Here is a 13674-nt window from a genome sequence, read left to right as displayed (position 1 = left end):
CCAGTGACACTGATGCAGTGATCTACCTTGAGTGTCTTTTTGTTTCCTCTAGGCCCTTGCCTTCCCGTGAAGGTTATCTTCCTACCACAACATACAGAATGAGCTAATACCATGGATATTGCTGAGGTATGAGGCTTGGTGTCGTGAGCCATGATACCATAACAAATGAAACACACGCGTGTCTTTTAGATCCACCTCAGAATTTCTTATCCCAAAACTGTGGGCAAACATCAGCCATGCCAGTATTTGTTCTAGGAATGTTTATTGTCTTCAGATAATGTTGAACAGGTCAATAAAAAATGATATTTCTACTTGTGTTGACTGAACTGGCTGTTAAATGAGTCCTTTTAGGACTATCATTTGTCTCTAAATGACACATTCTGGGCAGTGGCTACCACCAGTACTGGTGAACTGACCATTTTCTGTGCTTTACACTCTTGCTCTTTCTTAACAACTCTTTTATTCCTTGTTTGTTTGTTTTGAAGAAGTATGTTCCAGAATGTGTGAACTTTGTAGACATCCGACTCTTATTTTCAGGGGAAGTTTTGATGCTGAAAACCCTCGGAATGATTAACTGCTCAGAGACTTTGCATCTTTAAGCAGCAAGGTATTTGTTTATTCCATTTTGGGAGCAAGCCAGCTTGTGCTTGACAAACTTGCTCGACTTGAAAGTGCAAAAGCAAGCCATTTTATATACTTTAGATACATGGTTACATCATTTAACATACATATTAATAAGTAGGCTAGTCTCTGGGAGGAGTCTTTCCAGGCATGCAGAGTCTTCTACTGTGGGGGTCTTCTCCTCAAGCCTTCATCCCTCTGGTGGTTGCCACAGACACCTTCCTCGATTTGACCTCTTCTTAGGTGACCTGAATTCTTCAAGCTTGCAAAATCCTGGCTTCAGGCCTTCTATATCTTATTCAAACGTTTAGTTTACCTAATTTATTATCATGTGTGTGCTACTCCTATTCTTTCTATAATAAGGCCTTTGGTCCAGTGAACAGAACAGAACATGATATTTACCAGTGCTCCTAAAATGTACATCTAGCAAAACAGGTAGAGCAAAAAGGACAAGGTATACCAGATGAATGACTGTTAACTTTTTTTTTTGTGCCTTTTTGCCATTGGTTTCATAGAATCAAAAGCATGGAATGAAATTATTCCTCTGCCCAATGTCAAGATCAGCTGTAGTGAGTCAATGTGTGCAAATGTTAAATGCACTTTTTAAAATATTCTTAGATCCTAAAGATAAAGATTCCGCAATTACCCTGCTGTGTGCACATCCCAATATGGCAATTAACTTTTTTTTAGGAAGTGTAGTCTGGCTGGTATTCAGTTTCTAATCTACTTCAATTGATAGATCCTTTGGTACAGAACCGGTGCCTAGCCAGCTGTTATTCATCCTTTCTGCATTTCCTTGATTAGATCTTCTTAATTTGACAATTTACACTTGTTTCTCTAGAGTTTGATCTGTTTTTTCGTATTGTTTCTGTAGTCTGGATAATTTTCAATACTGTCGCTGACCTCAAAGAGTCAAGAAATTCATCCCACCTTGCTTAATCTGGAAATATAATAATCAAAATATTTTTCCCATTACATAAACAATTAAAGAATAATGAGGAGCTAACAACAGGCTGTTTATAAGGCTACTTAGTATCTGGCCTTCCAAACTATTGTCCTTTGCTCATACTGATGAAACAATGGGAGACTCTCACAGGAGAATTGGGGTTTGGAAGCCCTAGCTCAAATTTCTTCATCAGAATAATCTCGTCTAACTAAATGTAAAAAGAAGAGAAAAAAGAAAAAGAAAGTACTGGAACCCCATAAACTGGTCTACTTCTAGTTTATTTAGTGCCTCTAATAGCTTTTATTAATCTCCTAGTGTTATAACCAATGAAGAGTTAATGAGATTTGTGTGTGTGGTGTCAGATTCACTGACTGTGAAATAAATTTACCACTTCTAATCTGTCAATCAATATATGAGCACAACAGCCTCAAAAAATCGAGAGACAGGAACAGAGGGATGATTGTCACTTCTTGTGGGCCTTCTGCTACTTCTGCAGCAACCCAAAAAGTACTTTTTTCATTGAGTCTGGGTTGGCTGCTATTAGAGAGCAAATGATCATGTTCTTTCTTAGTGTGCATGGGGGGAGTATGTGCTTGAATTCAAAATCCTGTGGAAATAATATAAGTATCAGCTGTTGTTGCATATATTTTTAGAATGCATCAAAAATCTTACATTTTAGTCATTGTTTTTTTCAAGGAGGTAAAATCTCAGCAGTGTTATCCTGAATATAGATTTTGTATATATAATTTATTGGCATAACAGTAGACAGTCAATAACATGGATTCATGGACAAATAAACTTAGGTTTAGCTTTCAATTCTGTAGAAACTAGATGCATTTCTAGTGAGCTTTTAAAACATCCTGGGGGCTTTCACAATAGGAGCTGATAAAATTTTATGGAATGCTCTACTTTTATGTTTAGTGAATATGATGAGAATCATTCTGCTCTGTACAACAGCGTGGAAATTAACTGAATAGTTTTGAATGAGTTACCCATAAACATTTGCTGCATTTATTTTACAAGTTAACATTTTACTTGGCACAAACTACTCCTTTGAAAGCACACAATGTGTGTATGTGTTATGGAGTTATAGCACATGCCCAGAAACTGGAAGCATCATTTTGTAAGACTTCTTAATTTGAAGGACTTGAACCCACATTTCCCAAATGCCTCGTCCAATTATTTTGATGACAGCAATCTCAATAATTTCTGGAGAAAACAAGTTGCTGTGCAGCTGGGCATTCTAAATTCAGAGGCCTGGAAAAAGAAGCAGAAGGAGACAAGTTCTGGCTTAATAGTTTTAATACTTCTATAGGAAAGGAAGAATTCTAGGATTACAGTATTTTCTTCTATTATTTCTGTTATATGTTTCATCCATGTTAAGACAAAAGGTTTTGAATTAGGGGGTTGAAATCCGAAGTCTAATCTACCACAGGTGAGACCAGAATGGTTGTCAGTCTCATCCTGATATATCAGTATTTGAAATCCCAGTATTGAATGGGTAGATGAGTACCTGTCATGGTGGGACAAAATGTTAGTAATTTCCAGAGAAGTTATTTTTAGAAGGCTTTTTGATTTTTTTTGATTATTATTTTCAAATCAAGATTTAGAAAAGTATCATTATAATAGCTCACTCCCAGCTATGAGAACTGCCAGAAACATACTGAATGTACTGCAACTTAGTTTAATACTCAGCCTGTGACCTGGATATATGTAAATCTTTACTTGATGTATATTTTCCATGTTATAATCTGAAATTAATTTTGGAACAGCAGTTGTTATCCACCAGGATGTTGCAGCATTAAGTTTGGATATTACGTATTTCATGGCTACTCATTATTAATAACACATTGGTAAACAGGAAGCTCTGCTTCTTCTGAAACTTTCTGCTTCCTCTTAGTGTCAAATCATAAATTGCTGCTATTAATAAGCAATACTGTTCAGCAGCACTTAAAGACAGTACTTGATTAGGCCATTGCTTTTTGATCTTGGATCTCAGTACAGATTTAAATTACAGCTGAAAATAAGCAATAGCATCATGTGTCTGCTACTTTCTACACAAGCAATGAAAGTTTCTCCTGCACTGGGATTATTAGGTAACTGGTTGGTGCTAGGGCAGGCAACTATCAAGCAGTTTGACCAGAAATTAAAGATATGGAGATATGCTTTTCAAAAACTAGCTAAACGAAGGAACAAGATCAACACTAAAACTGAAGTAGGATTAATGATTGTCATCCCAAACTGAATGATAAGGCTGGGCAGTTTCAAAGTTATCTTGTTCAGTGCAGCTAAATGCTTTACAGTTTTAATGGGAGAAGTTTTAGCACCATTTACAATCCTTTCTTCCTTTTACCCTTCTAGTCTTCTTTATAGCAATAAATCAGGACCTATAAAACTGTGATGTGATTGTCAGTGCTGTAGGAAAGCTGGCTCACAGTGATGGTGTGCAGAACAGAGCAGAAAGAGCTGCTGTGCTGTACCCATCATTATTATAGTTACATATCATCAGTGCCTGAGTCCTTTACAAACCAATTTAATGATGATAATCCTTGTAGAAATTGTTCTACTTTTAATTTTGCTACACAGGATACTGTATCTGAATTGTAAGGTTTACATCCTTTGTATACATATTTCTCTTCATGTCCTTGTTCGTGTACAAATGGCAAATTCACAACATGGACTCTTTTGTCTTTATCAGGCAATAACTTACCTGTGTAATCCCATATAGATACTGAGTTGTTGCTGCTCAAATGTTTTTATATGTGATCTCTCTTATAGTCTGCTGACATCTTAAATAATTATATCATAGATAATTGATAAAATTGTGAACTTCTAAAGCTTTTTATTATCATTTCTGTAAACACAAAACTATTTACAATCCATGCATTTTCAAGGAGAAGCAGCAACTCTTACTGGGTCATTTGTAGTATTAAATGTGAGAAATTTTCTCCCATTGGAAATGAACAGGTTTAAGACAGACATGATCAATAGTTATTCTTTCAGACCTCTTTAAGGAGCAAGATGTTAGGGTGCGGTGAGGTTTGACTGTCTGACCCCAAGAGTGGCACTGGCATAGCCTGTGCCCTCACCCAGGGGGTGCAGTTCCACAGTCTCTGAGCAGGGGACTGGTTATGGGGTCTGTCAACAGCCCCTGACATGGCAAGTGGTGAACCAGGGCCAGGGACTTTAGCCAAGAACAGAAGGAAATGACACGAGAGAGAGCGGGAAGCAGCATAATTATGAGGAATCCATGCTAAGACTGGCTCCTCGAATGTTGATACCATCCAGGCAGGGCCAGACACAGAGCTGGAGACCAGCACTCCTGCAGTGTCACAGAGGCAGGGACTGACATCCTTGGAATGAGCTGAAATGGTGTCCCAGGCCCATGGGGGAAAGTCTCAGGGAAGGTTGGGCAGGGACAGTCAGGCCCAGCAGTGATCTCAGGATCTGACAGCATGTTGTCAAAATCTGGTTTGAACAAGTGTAAAGGGCTTGTCAGTAAGCCTTTGAGAGAGAGGGGATAAATGAAACACTTATTTCTCTCTTTTCACAACTCTAAAATGCAAAGTGAGCTCATATAGTATGAAGTGTAATGTAAATTACAGATCAGTTCCCTAACATCTAAAAGGCCAGGATAGAGTAAGCATTAAGGCAGAAACAAGTTGTGCTGTAAGATTACCTTGTGTTAGTCAAATTGTGTTACAGGTGTCAGCTGTGGAAAACCATTGATGTTACTGTTACATAAACAGATATCTTAGAGACAGTGAGGGGGTTATTATTTTGTGTGTAAACAATCTGTCAGAATATTCACAGTGGAGCTTCATCTTCCACGTCCTTCTGTCTTGTTTCATTTTGAGGGAAAATGTCTCTCTGATTAGTGAATCAGATGGGAGGTACTATATAGAGAATTTTGGAAATAAATCATTCTTGTATGCTTTTTGATTGTCAAAATACCTAGAATCTTCTGTCAGTAACTGAGGAGGAGCATGCTTATTTTATGAAATATCTATTCAGAAAATTTCATAAAGACCAAACTTTTTAAAGAGGGCTTTTTTCCTAACTTAAGCTAAAAATTTTAATTCTTCTTTTACTTTAAGCTGCATCTTACCAATTTGTTTTTTCAAACATATTATGTCGTTACATAACTACTACTCTTCAGAAATTAGAAAATGGGAGAAAAGTGCTCATATAGGAAAATAGAGCATTCCAACTGTTTTGCAGTGGTTCTGCTGCAAATAGCTAGTCTTCGAAAACTTGCCATATGTAGAAAAGGAGTTTGAATTCTCCATACATGCGTAGTGAATACACTTAGCACAGACTGGAAAAGGGGAAATATAGCCCCCATTTTTAAAAAGGGAAATAAAGAAGACCTAGGAAACTACAGGATGGTCAGTCTCACCTTGGTACCCAGAAAGATCATGGAGCAGATCCTCCTGGAAGCTATGCGAAGGTAATGGAAAATAAGGAGGTGATTGGCGACAGCCAACATTGCTTCACTAATGGCAAATCATTCCTGACAAGTTTGGTGGTCTTCTGTGGCAGAATTACAGTGGTGGTGGATGAGAGAAGAGCAACAGATGTCCTCTACTTGGATTTTTGCATTACATCCTTGTCTCTAAACCAAAGTGACATTAGTTTGATGGCTGGAGCACTCAGTGGATAAGGAATGAGCTGAACAGTCTCACTGAAAGAGTTGTGGTGAACAGCTCAATGTCCAAGAGGAGATAGTGATGAGTGGTGTCCTCAGCACTGTTTAACATCTTTTTCAGCGACATGGACATATTGTCAACTTTAACGTCCCTTCCAACCTGAAACCACTCTGTGATTTTATGTTTCTATTAGTCTACTGCTATTGTAAATATTTTAGGAGCTCATTTAGTTGCCTGAAAACACAAGCAATTAGAATTATCCAACAAAATCATATTTACAGCATTAAAACTTTGTTTTGTCAATTTTGACAGAGGTAGAATTTCATCTTGCTACAACAAGGCTACTTACCCTCAAAAAGCAAAGATATAGAGTGGTCAAGGAACCAATGCAAGAGCAGATAATTGGGGTTAGATATTTCACATGCCAAAACCATGCCATAAGTTGAGTATTGGTTACCCATACACACACATACACAGATTTGGAAGAAAGACCTTTTACTTTTTTTGGAAGAGCAGCCCTTCAGAACCACATTGATAGTCTTTGAATTTTTCCTTTTTATCTGACTTTATGTATTTAAGCCTATGAAAAGGATAAATTGTTTTATTTATTCTTTCTACACTTCTAGTGTATCTGCCTTTAGAAGTTAAGTAGCACAGCAACCATTTTCAACTAACTTTCTGTAAACATTGCTGTTGAGCTAAATTTTGAGTATTTTCTATAAGTTTACTGCCAGGTTGTTTTTGGTTTCTGTAAAGAAAAAGAAATTATGGTTTCAACTTTTCCCCTAATCCATCAGGCTAATCAGCATCATTAGCACTTGTTTCTTGTGTATTCTACTAGGTGTGTTGGTTCTGTCAAGTGTGTTAGCCCAATATGGTTACATTTTTTTTGTTGCAAAAACCTTTCCTAGGTTCAGATTCTTATTTCCTTGTGATCAGGAGTGGTAAACTATTAAGAGGGAGGCATCTACTTGTACTAACAATATTAGATTGTTTTAAACTAAAGCTGTTGTACTTCTTTATCTCCAGTAAAGGCTCCTAGTAATGAACAGAGAGGCTCGTGTCTATCCATTTTTCCCTTACCCTAATAGTAAACAACTCACTGGCTCACTACCCAAGGATTTTATTTCCTGCCCTATTTACATCAGCACTTTTGACTGACTGAGCCAGCTTGGTGAATTATCTGGGACTGGCAAGGAAACCCTGCTGACCTGGATTCCACAAGGTGCTATGAGACCGTTGGAAAGAGACTGTCATCTCTCTTTATTATATCTCTCCTGAAGCTGTACTTTCTCTTCTCAGCCCTGGCAGTTCCCCAAAATGCATGTCAGATAGTTTTCAGCTATTCCAATCTATGGTTCAGAGGGACAAGATGTTCAACTGTTTCTTCAATGGAGGATTCTCAAACATATGATGTGTTACATTTCAGGTATCTACAATCTGCTACACCTTATTTGTCTCATAATAGAAAAAACACTATCTAGAAATTTTATCCATTACCTACCACACAAAAAAGTCACTTAATGAAATATTTAGAAACACATTAAGCAATCTAATCAGTGTGCAACATATTAATGTTTGATAGTCCATCATGATCAGTTCAAATACTCTTGTTGACATTACTGTTTTATGCAAGATTAGAAAAATAAATATTCAACCCAACATCAGGATTCTTCTAATTCTGAGAAAAGATTTCTTCCCCGTAGAATCATTTTTAATTCTTTTATATCTTTAAGTCATGCATGTTTCTTAATGGAAACTTATGAGAATGGTAGATTACATTTTTATACAGAGAGACACATGGAATGATCTTAAATTTCTCCAGACAGATTGCCATGTGTACTATACCTTGCATGGTGGATGGAGTCCTAAGGAGATGAAAGTCTTAGCAGTAAAAAGTATCTTTAAAAGAAAGTAGTAATGAGTATCAGGTTTAATAGGAAAAGTGATAATGCAGTTGATTGGAAACCTCTCCAAAGGCTCTACTGAATTCCTGTTCACAATGTGCTCTACAAGACAGGTTATATGTATTGGCTTTTGGTTATCACAGCTTAAAACACTGTCACCAATCCTTCAAAACTTAGTGCTTTTTAAATTATCTCCCTTTTGTGTTTGTTTGTTTTTCTGGTGTTTTTTTGTCCTGAGTGACAACTTGCTTGAACTTAGGAATGCTGCTTAGCATGGAGGAGCAGGGTGATTTCAAAAACAAATGTAGTAAAAAAAAAAAAAAAAGCAAACCACCTTTCTGGTGCTTATGACTGGTTTCTCATAAATTCTTAAAAATTTGATTTGGTGAATCTTTTTGTTTTCTAGGACTTTGGAAAGGATTTATTTTATAAACTTTTGTATTTGAAACAGGTATATTTTCTTCTAGCCAACATTTTAAGAATTGCTCGAGTTCTTCTACTGTTCTAGGACAGATCATGACAATGCATTGACATTTGTTTATGAAATCACATTGATTCTAATTTTAATTTTTCCTTGCATTTTAGGAATTTAAAGCAGTTTTTTTTTCAAGCTGCTTGAGTTTTGATCTGGACGTACCAAATATTATACCAATAATATGATACCAGTATTTTTTACACTTTATGGGATCTAATGTCATGCTATTCAGGTATTTGTAAAGAAATGCCACATAAAAAGACACTATTACTGAACAGACATTTTTGTTTGTTTGTTTCTTATGTATTCAGGTGGTGCTTCTTTGTAATTTTGTTACTTAGTCAAAATTTACCAGCACTTTTATGTCATTGCCACGGAACAGTCATGAAGTATCTTCCAGGGTTCAGAGGATCCTGCAATTTTTTTTTGTTTTTCTTTGAAGGATGTATGACGGAGAAAGATAATGCAGTAGTTTTGAAAATGTATAAAAGAATATTCTTCAAAGTTAGAAGAAAAATTATTTTCAAATTAATGACAACCAGCTAGCATTTATAGGTCAACTGAGAATCAACCCCTTAAAGTTTTTGTAAGAGACTGAGCCCATGGAAAATTTCTTCAGTTAAGTTCAATTCAAGTTTTGGGAAGGACTCATAATGAACATAGGTAAAATTAAGAAATCAGATTTTTTTTTTATTTTCCTGGCTTATGAGGAACTGCTTTACTATTGTTAATTTTATGTCTACTGAGCTGTTTTGGGAAGCATGTGTCTATATGTATGCATTTTTCTCACAGTGAGTATTTATGATAATTTAAGAAAAAAAGCATTCTTGGCATTTCCTCAAAGAATGTTATTTTTGAGATGCAGCTGTATTTCTACTTCTGTCTCAACTGAAAAATTAGATACATGACGATACAGATGCCATGCTATGGCATTTTTGTGTTAAACAATGACACCTACAGAAAAGACTTTTAAAAAAATTAATAACGTGCCCAGTTAAAATTTGTGTGAAATATATTTATGCAGAAGTATTCAATATTTTTGTCAGTGTTTTGGTTCATGCAAACAAACAGCTCATTACTGAAAGTTTGAAGTTGCGAATTCTACTTAAAGATAAAAAATATTTCAATCCTTGCTATTGTATAAAGAAAAAGCAACCAAAAATCCCTCATTCTTAAAGATTTTCTTAGTCTACTATTCACTTATAGTGTTTAGCAGTTGTATGGCCAGAGTATCTAAGACATGCTAAAATTGATGTAAATCACAAACCAGCAATTAAGTTTATAACTACCATACATTGTCTTAGATTTTTAGTGGAAGTAACTGAAAATCAGGAAAAAAATAACCATAAAAATAATTTTTGTGGGTGGGTATGTAAGATGTTTATCTGCCTAATGCTTAAAAAAACAGCAGACTTGGTCTGCTTGTTAAAATCAGAATTTCTTAATGTAATTAAAAAAATTAAATTACAGCTAATTGACTAGTGAAATAGTCTCTTAAAAATTCATTGCTGAAAGAAGACTATTTCCAACTCATGAGATATCACAGTCCAGTTAGTGCTAAGAACTTGATTTCTCAGAATTATGCATTTATTTTAGTTTTTTAATTTTTTTTTAATTTAAAAGCTGCCTGAATATGTTACAGTGTCTAGGCCTCAGGCATAGTCATTGCAGCAGTGAAGGCATTTTCTGTCGACTTGTTGTGGGATTCCCCTTGGGATGTTCCGTTTTTATTTTCTTCTGACTTGCTTATTATGTTTTCACAGCCAATTTCATGAGGGTGACATTTTCTAGAATAGCCAATTTCTGAGGCATCCACCCAGAACAAGGCACTTGAGATGTTAAGTATCTGTTTTGAGTCAGTCATATGAATAACATGAGGCAGATTTTCCAACCATCCAAAGCCTTAAGGCACTAGATCCTATATACTGATTTTTACTTCTTTGCATTTTCATTGTTTGAGCATTTGATTTTTAAAATGAAGGGAAGACTAGAAAAACTTCTCCTCCTCCACAAAGGGGAGTGTAAACAGAAGAGAAGGGTTGGAAGACTCTGGGGGGAGCCTATGTAAGATCTGATGTGTTGCTCATTGCTGCAAGGAGGCAATGGCTGCTACTGGGAGTCACTCCTCCCTTATTTTTTCCCTTTAGCAGGAATTTTTTTGTAGTGTCTCCAAAGACAATAGCAGACTTTACTTTTGAGGGATTTGCCACAGTGTAGGCAGCAGCCAATTTTTCTTATGCCTTTAAGTTAGACCTGAATCTCTGAGAATAAATGTGCATGAGAATGGCTGCCACAGTGGCGTGATTAAAATGAAATTCTTGCTATACTATTGTAATAGTGGTTCTCCTTGTTGATTTTGCAACTTAAATGAGTGATATATGCATAGACCAAAAGAAAATTTTCGTTTACTGAACTGTTTCTTATTCTTGTATTTACTGGGGTTTGCTTTGGTAGAATCAAGCTTTATAGCTACTCCATGGTTTCACTGCAAAAGTATCCATAAATACAAATGAATACATACATACATGCATACTCACACATATATGCAAATGTATGTATATATTTGCATTTATTTCACAGTGATCAGCAATATTGTCTTTTGATGTATGGTCAGAAAGGATGTGTTTGGATATGCTTTCACAGTCAGAACCTGTTTAGTGGATTTGTAATTGCATAGTAAGTTCCTGTGGCTCTTTGGGCAGTATTTATTAGGCTCACACAGAGCGAGGAGCTGACTCTTGCTAGTACCCCGGAGGCTGAAGATATCAGCTTCAGGATTTCCTGCGGCATCAGTTAGTGCAGTGACTGAGAAATGAGATTTTGATTTCAGAAAGCTTGACTAAGTTCTGCAGTAAAATGTGGCATAACACATTGTGGTATCTACTCACTGTGTCCCTGGAAAATTAACCTTTATTTCTAGCTTCTAAATTTCTAAGGATCTATATTATTTATAACTGCCAGTGGTCATGGTCCTTTGTTAAATTTTGAACTTAACTAAAAGTATTAGCATTACACATAATTTACCTCCTAGCAATCCCATATTTCATATTTAATTTCTTGCCTAAATTTATTGCCTAAATTTTCTGAAATATCATGTGAATGGAGTCAAATGACAGTCTTTCACCTGTAATGCTAAAATGTGGAAGCTTATTCACAGCCAATGAATGAGTAAATGCTTCTGTGTTTCTCTGTGATTACAAATATTGTTATAAAAATAAGATATCACAAACTGTTGTCAAAATATATTCTCTCACTCTCTCATCTTTAATAAAGTCAATAATGAATGCAGTGGGTTTGTGCTTAGTTCTGAAATGTCTTGAAATGTTAAGCTTTAAGATGGATTATATATGAAGTCATCATTGTTTAAGCAATTCTTTCCATAATGTGTTTTTTACACTCCTACTGTTTCTTATTTCTAACCCGTTCTCTTCTAAGATGAAGATTTTTTAAGATACTGCTTTCAAAAAATGTCTTGGGTAGTCAGTAACCTGACTATCAATGAAAGTGCAAAAGATTCACTGTCTCTTTAGAAATCAAAGCTTGTAGTATGTGGTTCCTTCTGAGATTTTTTTCAGTTGCTGTCCAGTGCTGTGATTAACAGAGGTCAATATCAAAACCACATTGGTTTAATCTGGGTCTTATTTATAATATTAAAGAACCATTGATCCCAGCCCTTTTTCATCCCCCATTAGACAGGAATATTTTTGCATAAACTCCTGTCATGAATATAGATAGCACAGATAGGTTACTGTCTAGTTTGACTAGACAGAGAATTTGGCCTCCCTTTCCCTTTTTAACACACTGAAATATTAGATGTTAGTCCTATCAGCCATTCCAGAAGAAAGCTGATAATCATCATGAGTAGATGGCACCTTCTTAGTTATATGGGGAATTAACAAAATGTTTGGTCCCTGTTTTCACCAGCTGCTTATACCACTTAATCCTCAGAGTAAGAAAATAGAAATGCAAAACTTTTATTCGCATCTTAGGGGTGAAGGCTTACTCACAGTGTATGCTCCACTTCTTTCCACTCTAATTAACATTTACTTTTGATTTAGTGCAGTGAATATGTTAGTTTGAACTTGCTCATGGGAACTTGCTCTCCTAAGAGGAAGTTACGAGTGTCTCTGTTGGTTCTTCTGGTGCACTTTTATGTTTCCCCTTTCGCTGTTCCTAAGAAGATGACAAGATTTGTTTTTAATCTGTGCTCAATTTGATTGTGAATCTTGTGCTTAATTTGTGATATTAATAAATGGGAGTAAAACTAATGAAGAAGGGCATTATTTTCTTTTTCCTCTTGGTGGGGGCAGAATAGATTACATGATAAAAAGAAAGAACTAGGTGTTCCAGGAGATCTGTTATAAAGTTTTAACAGGGACACAATGAAATTTTAATGTGTAGACAAAATTGTAACTTAAACTCCAGGGTTAAATGTGGTGTGTGCATGTGTTTATTATATGGTGATTTTAGTTTATATAATTTTTTAAAGAAAAAATAGATAATTTTTAGTGCATTAAATTGCTCAGAAAAACTGTATTTAGCTTTCCCACAAGGTCAATGTTATGATTATTTAGTTCAAGGTTGTTTCAGCACTAATGTACAATCAGTGTTTCTTTCTTTTTTTGGTACTCTAGGAAGCAGTCACAGAAAGACAGAAGATGAAAGCTCCTATTCCCAACTTGATTCTCTTGTATGCTACTCTAACTCAGAGCTTGAAGGTTGTGACCAAAAGGGGATCAGGTAAGTAAATCTTTATCTCTGTGGTTACAATGTGGTTTGGAAAGAAGTGCTTAATGTTTGCAAGTATATACTAGGATATTATTATGGTGGTTTGGAACATTGTTAGGAGGATTTCAAATTCTGCAGCAAAAAAGATATCTTCTATATATTTTTAGACTACTGTGTCCTGTGGACTTGGTGAAAAAACCCAAAAGTATTAAAATCAGATATGTAATGTGAAGTGAATGTAACCATTCATCTGTTGAAGGAAAGTTATTCCCAGAACTATCTGACTTAAAAGACTTTGTTGCAGTCAGTGTTGTTAAGATACTGGATTTATCTGTTTGACTATATAAT

General features: G+C 35.7%; 1 protein-coding gene across 1 annotated transcript in view; it reads left to right on the top strand.

Moving 5' to 3' along the window:
- The window catches only part of IL1RAPL1 (interleukin 1 receptor accessory protein like 1), a 690660-nt gene that overhangs the window by 75210 nt on the left and 601776 nt on the right, over nucleotides 1–13674 (top strand). The window contains exon 2 of the mRNA XM_051795105.1: nucleotides 13233–13338. Coding sequence (XP_051651065.1) covers nucleotides 13257–13338 — 82 coding nt within the window. The 5' untranslated portion in view covers nucleotides 13233–13256. The remainder of the gene's footprint in view (nucleotides 1–13232; nucleotides 13339–13674) is intronic.

The sequence above is a fragment of the Manacus candei genome, unplaced genomic scaffold, assembly GCF_025592945.1.
Source record: "Manacus candei isolate 608988 ecotype Guabito, Panama unplaced genomic scaffold, ASM2559294v1 h1tg000041l, whole genome shotgun sequence".
Lineage (NCBI taxonomy): Eukaryota > Metazoa > Chordata > Aves > Passeriformes > Pipridae > Manacus > Manacus candei.
Note: the sequence above shows the minus strand (reverse complement) of the source record. Positions and strands in the feature narration are given on the sequence as shown.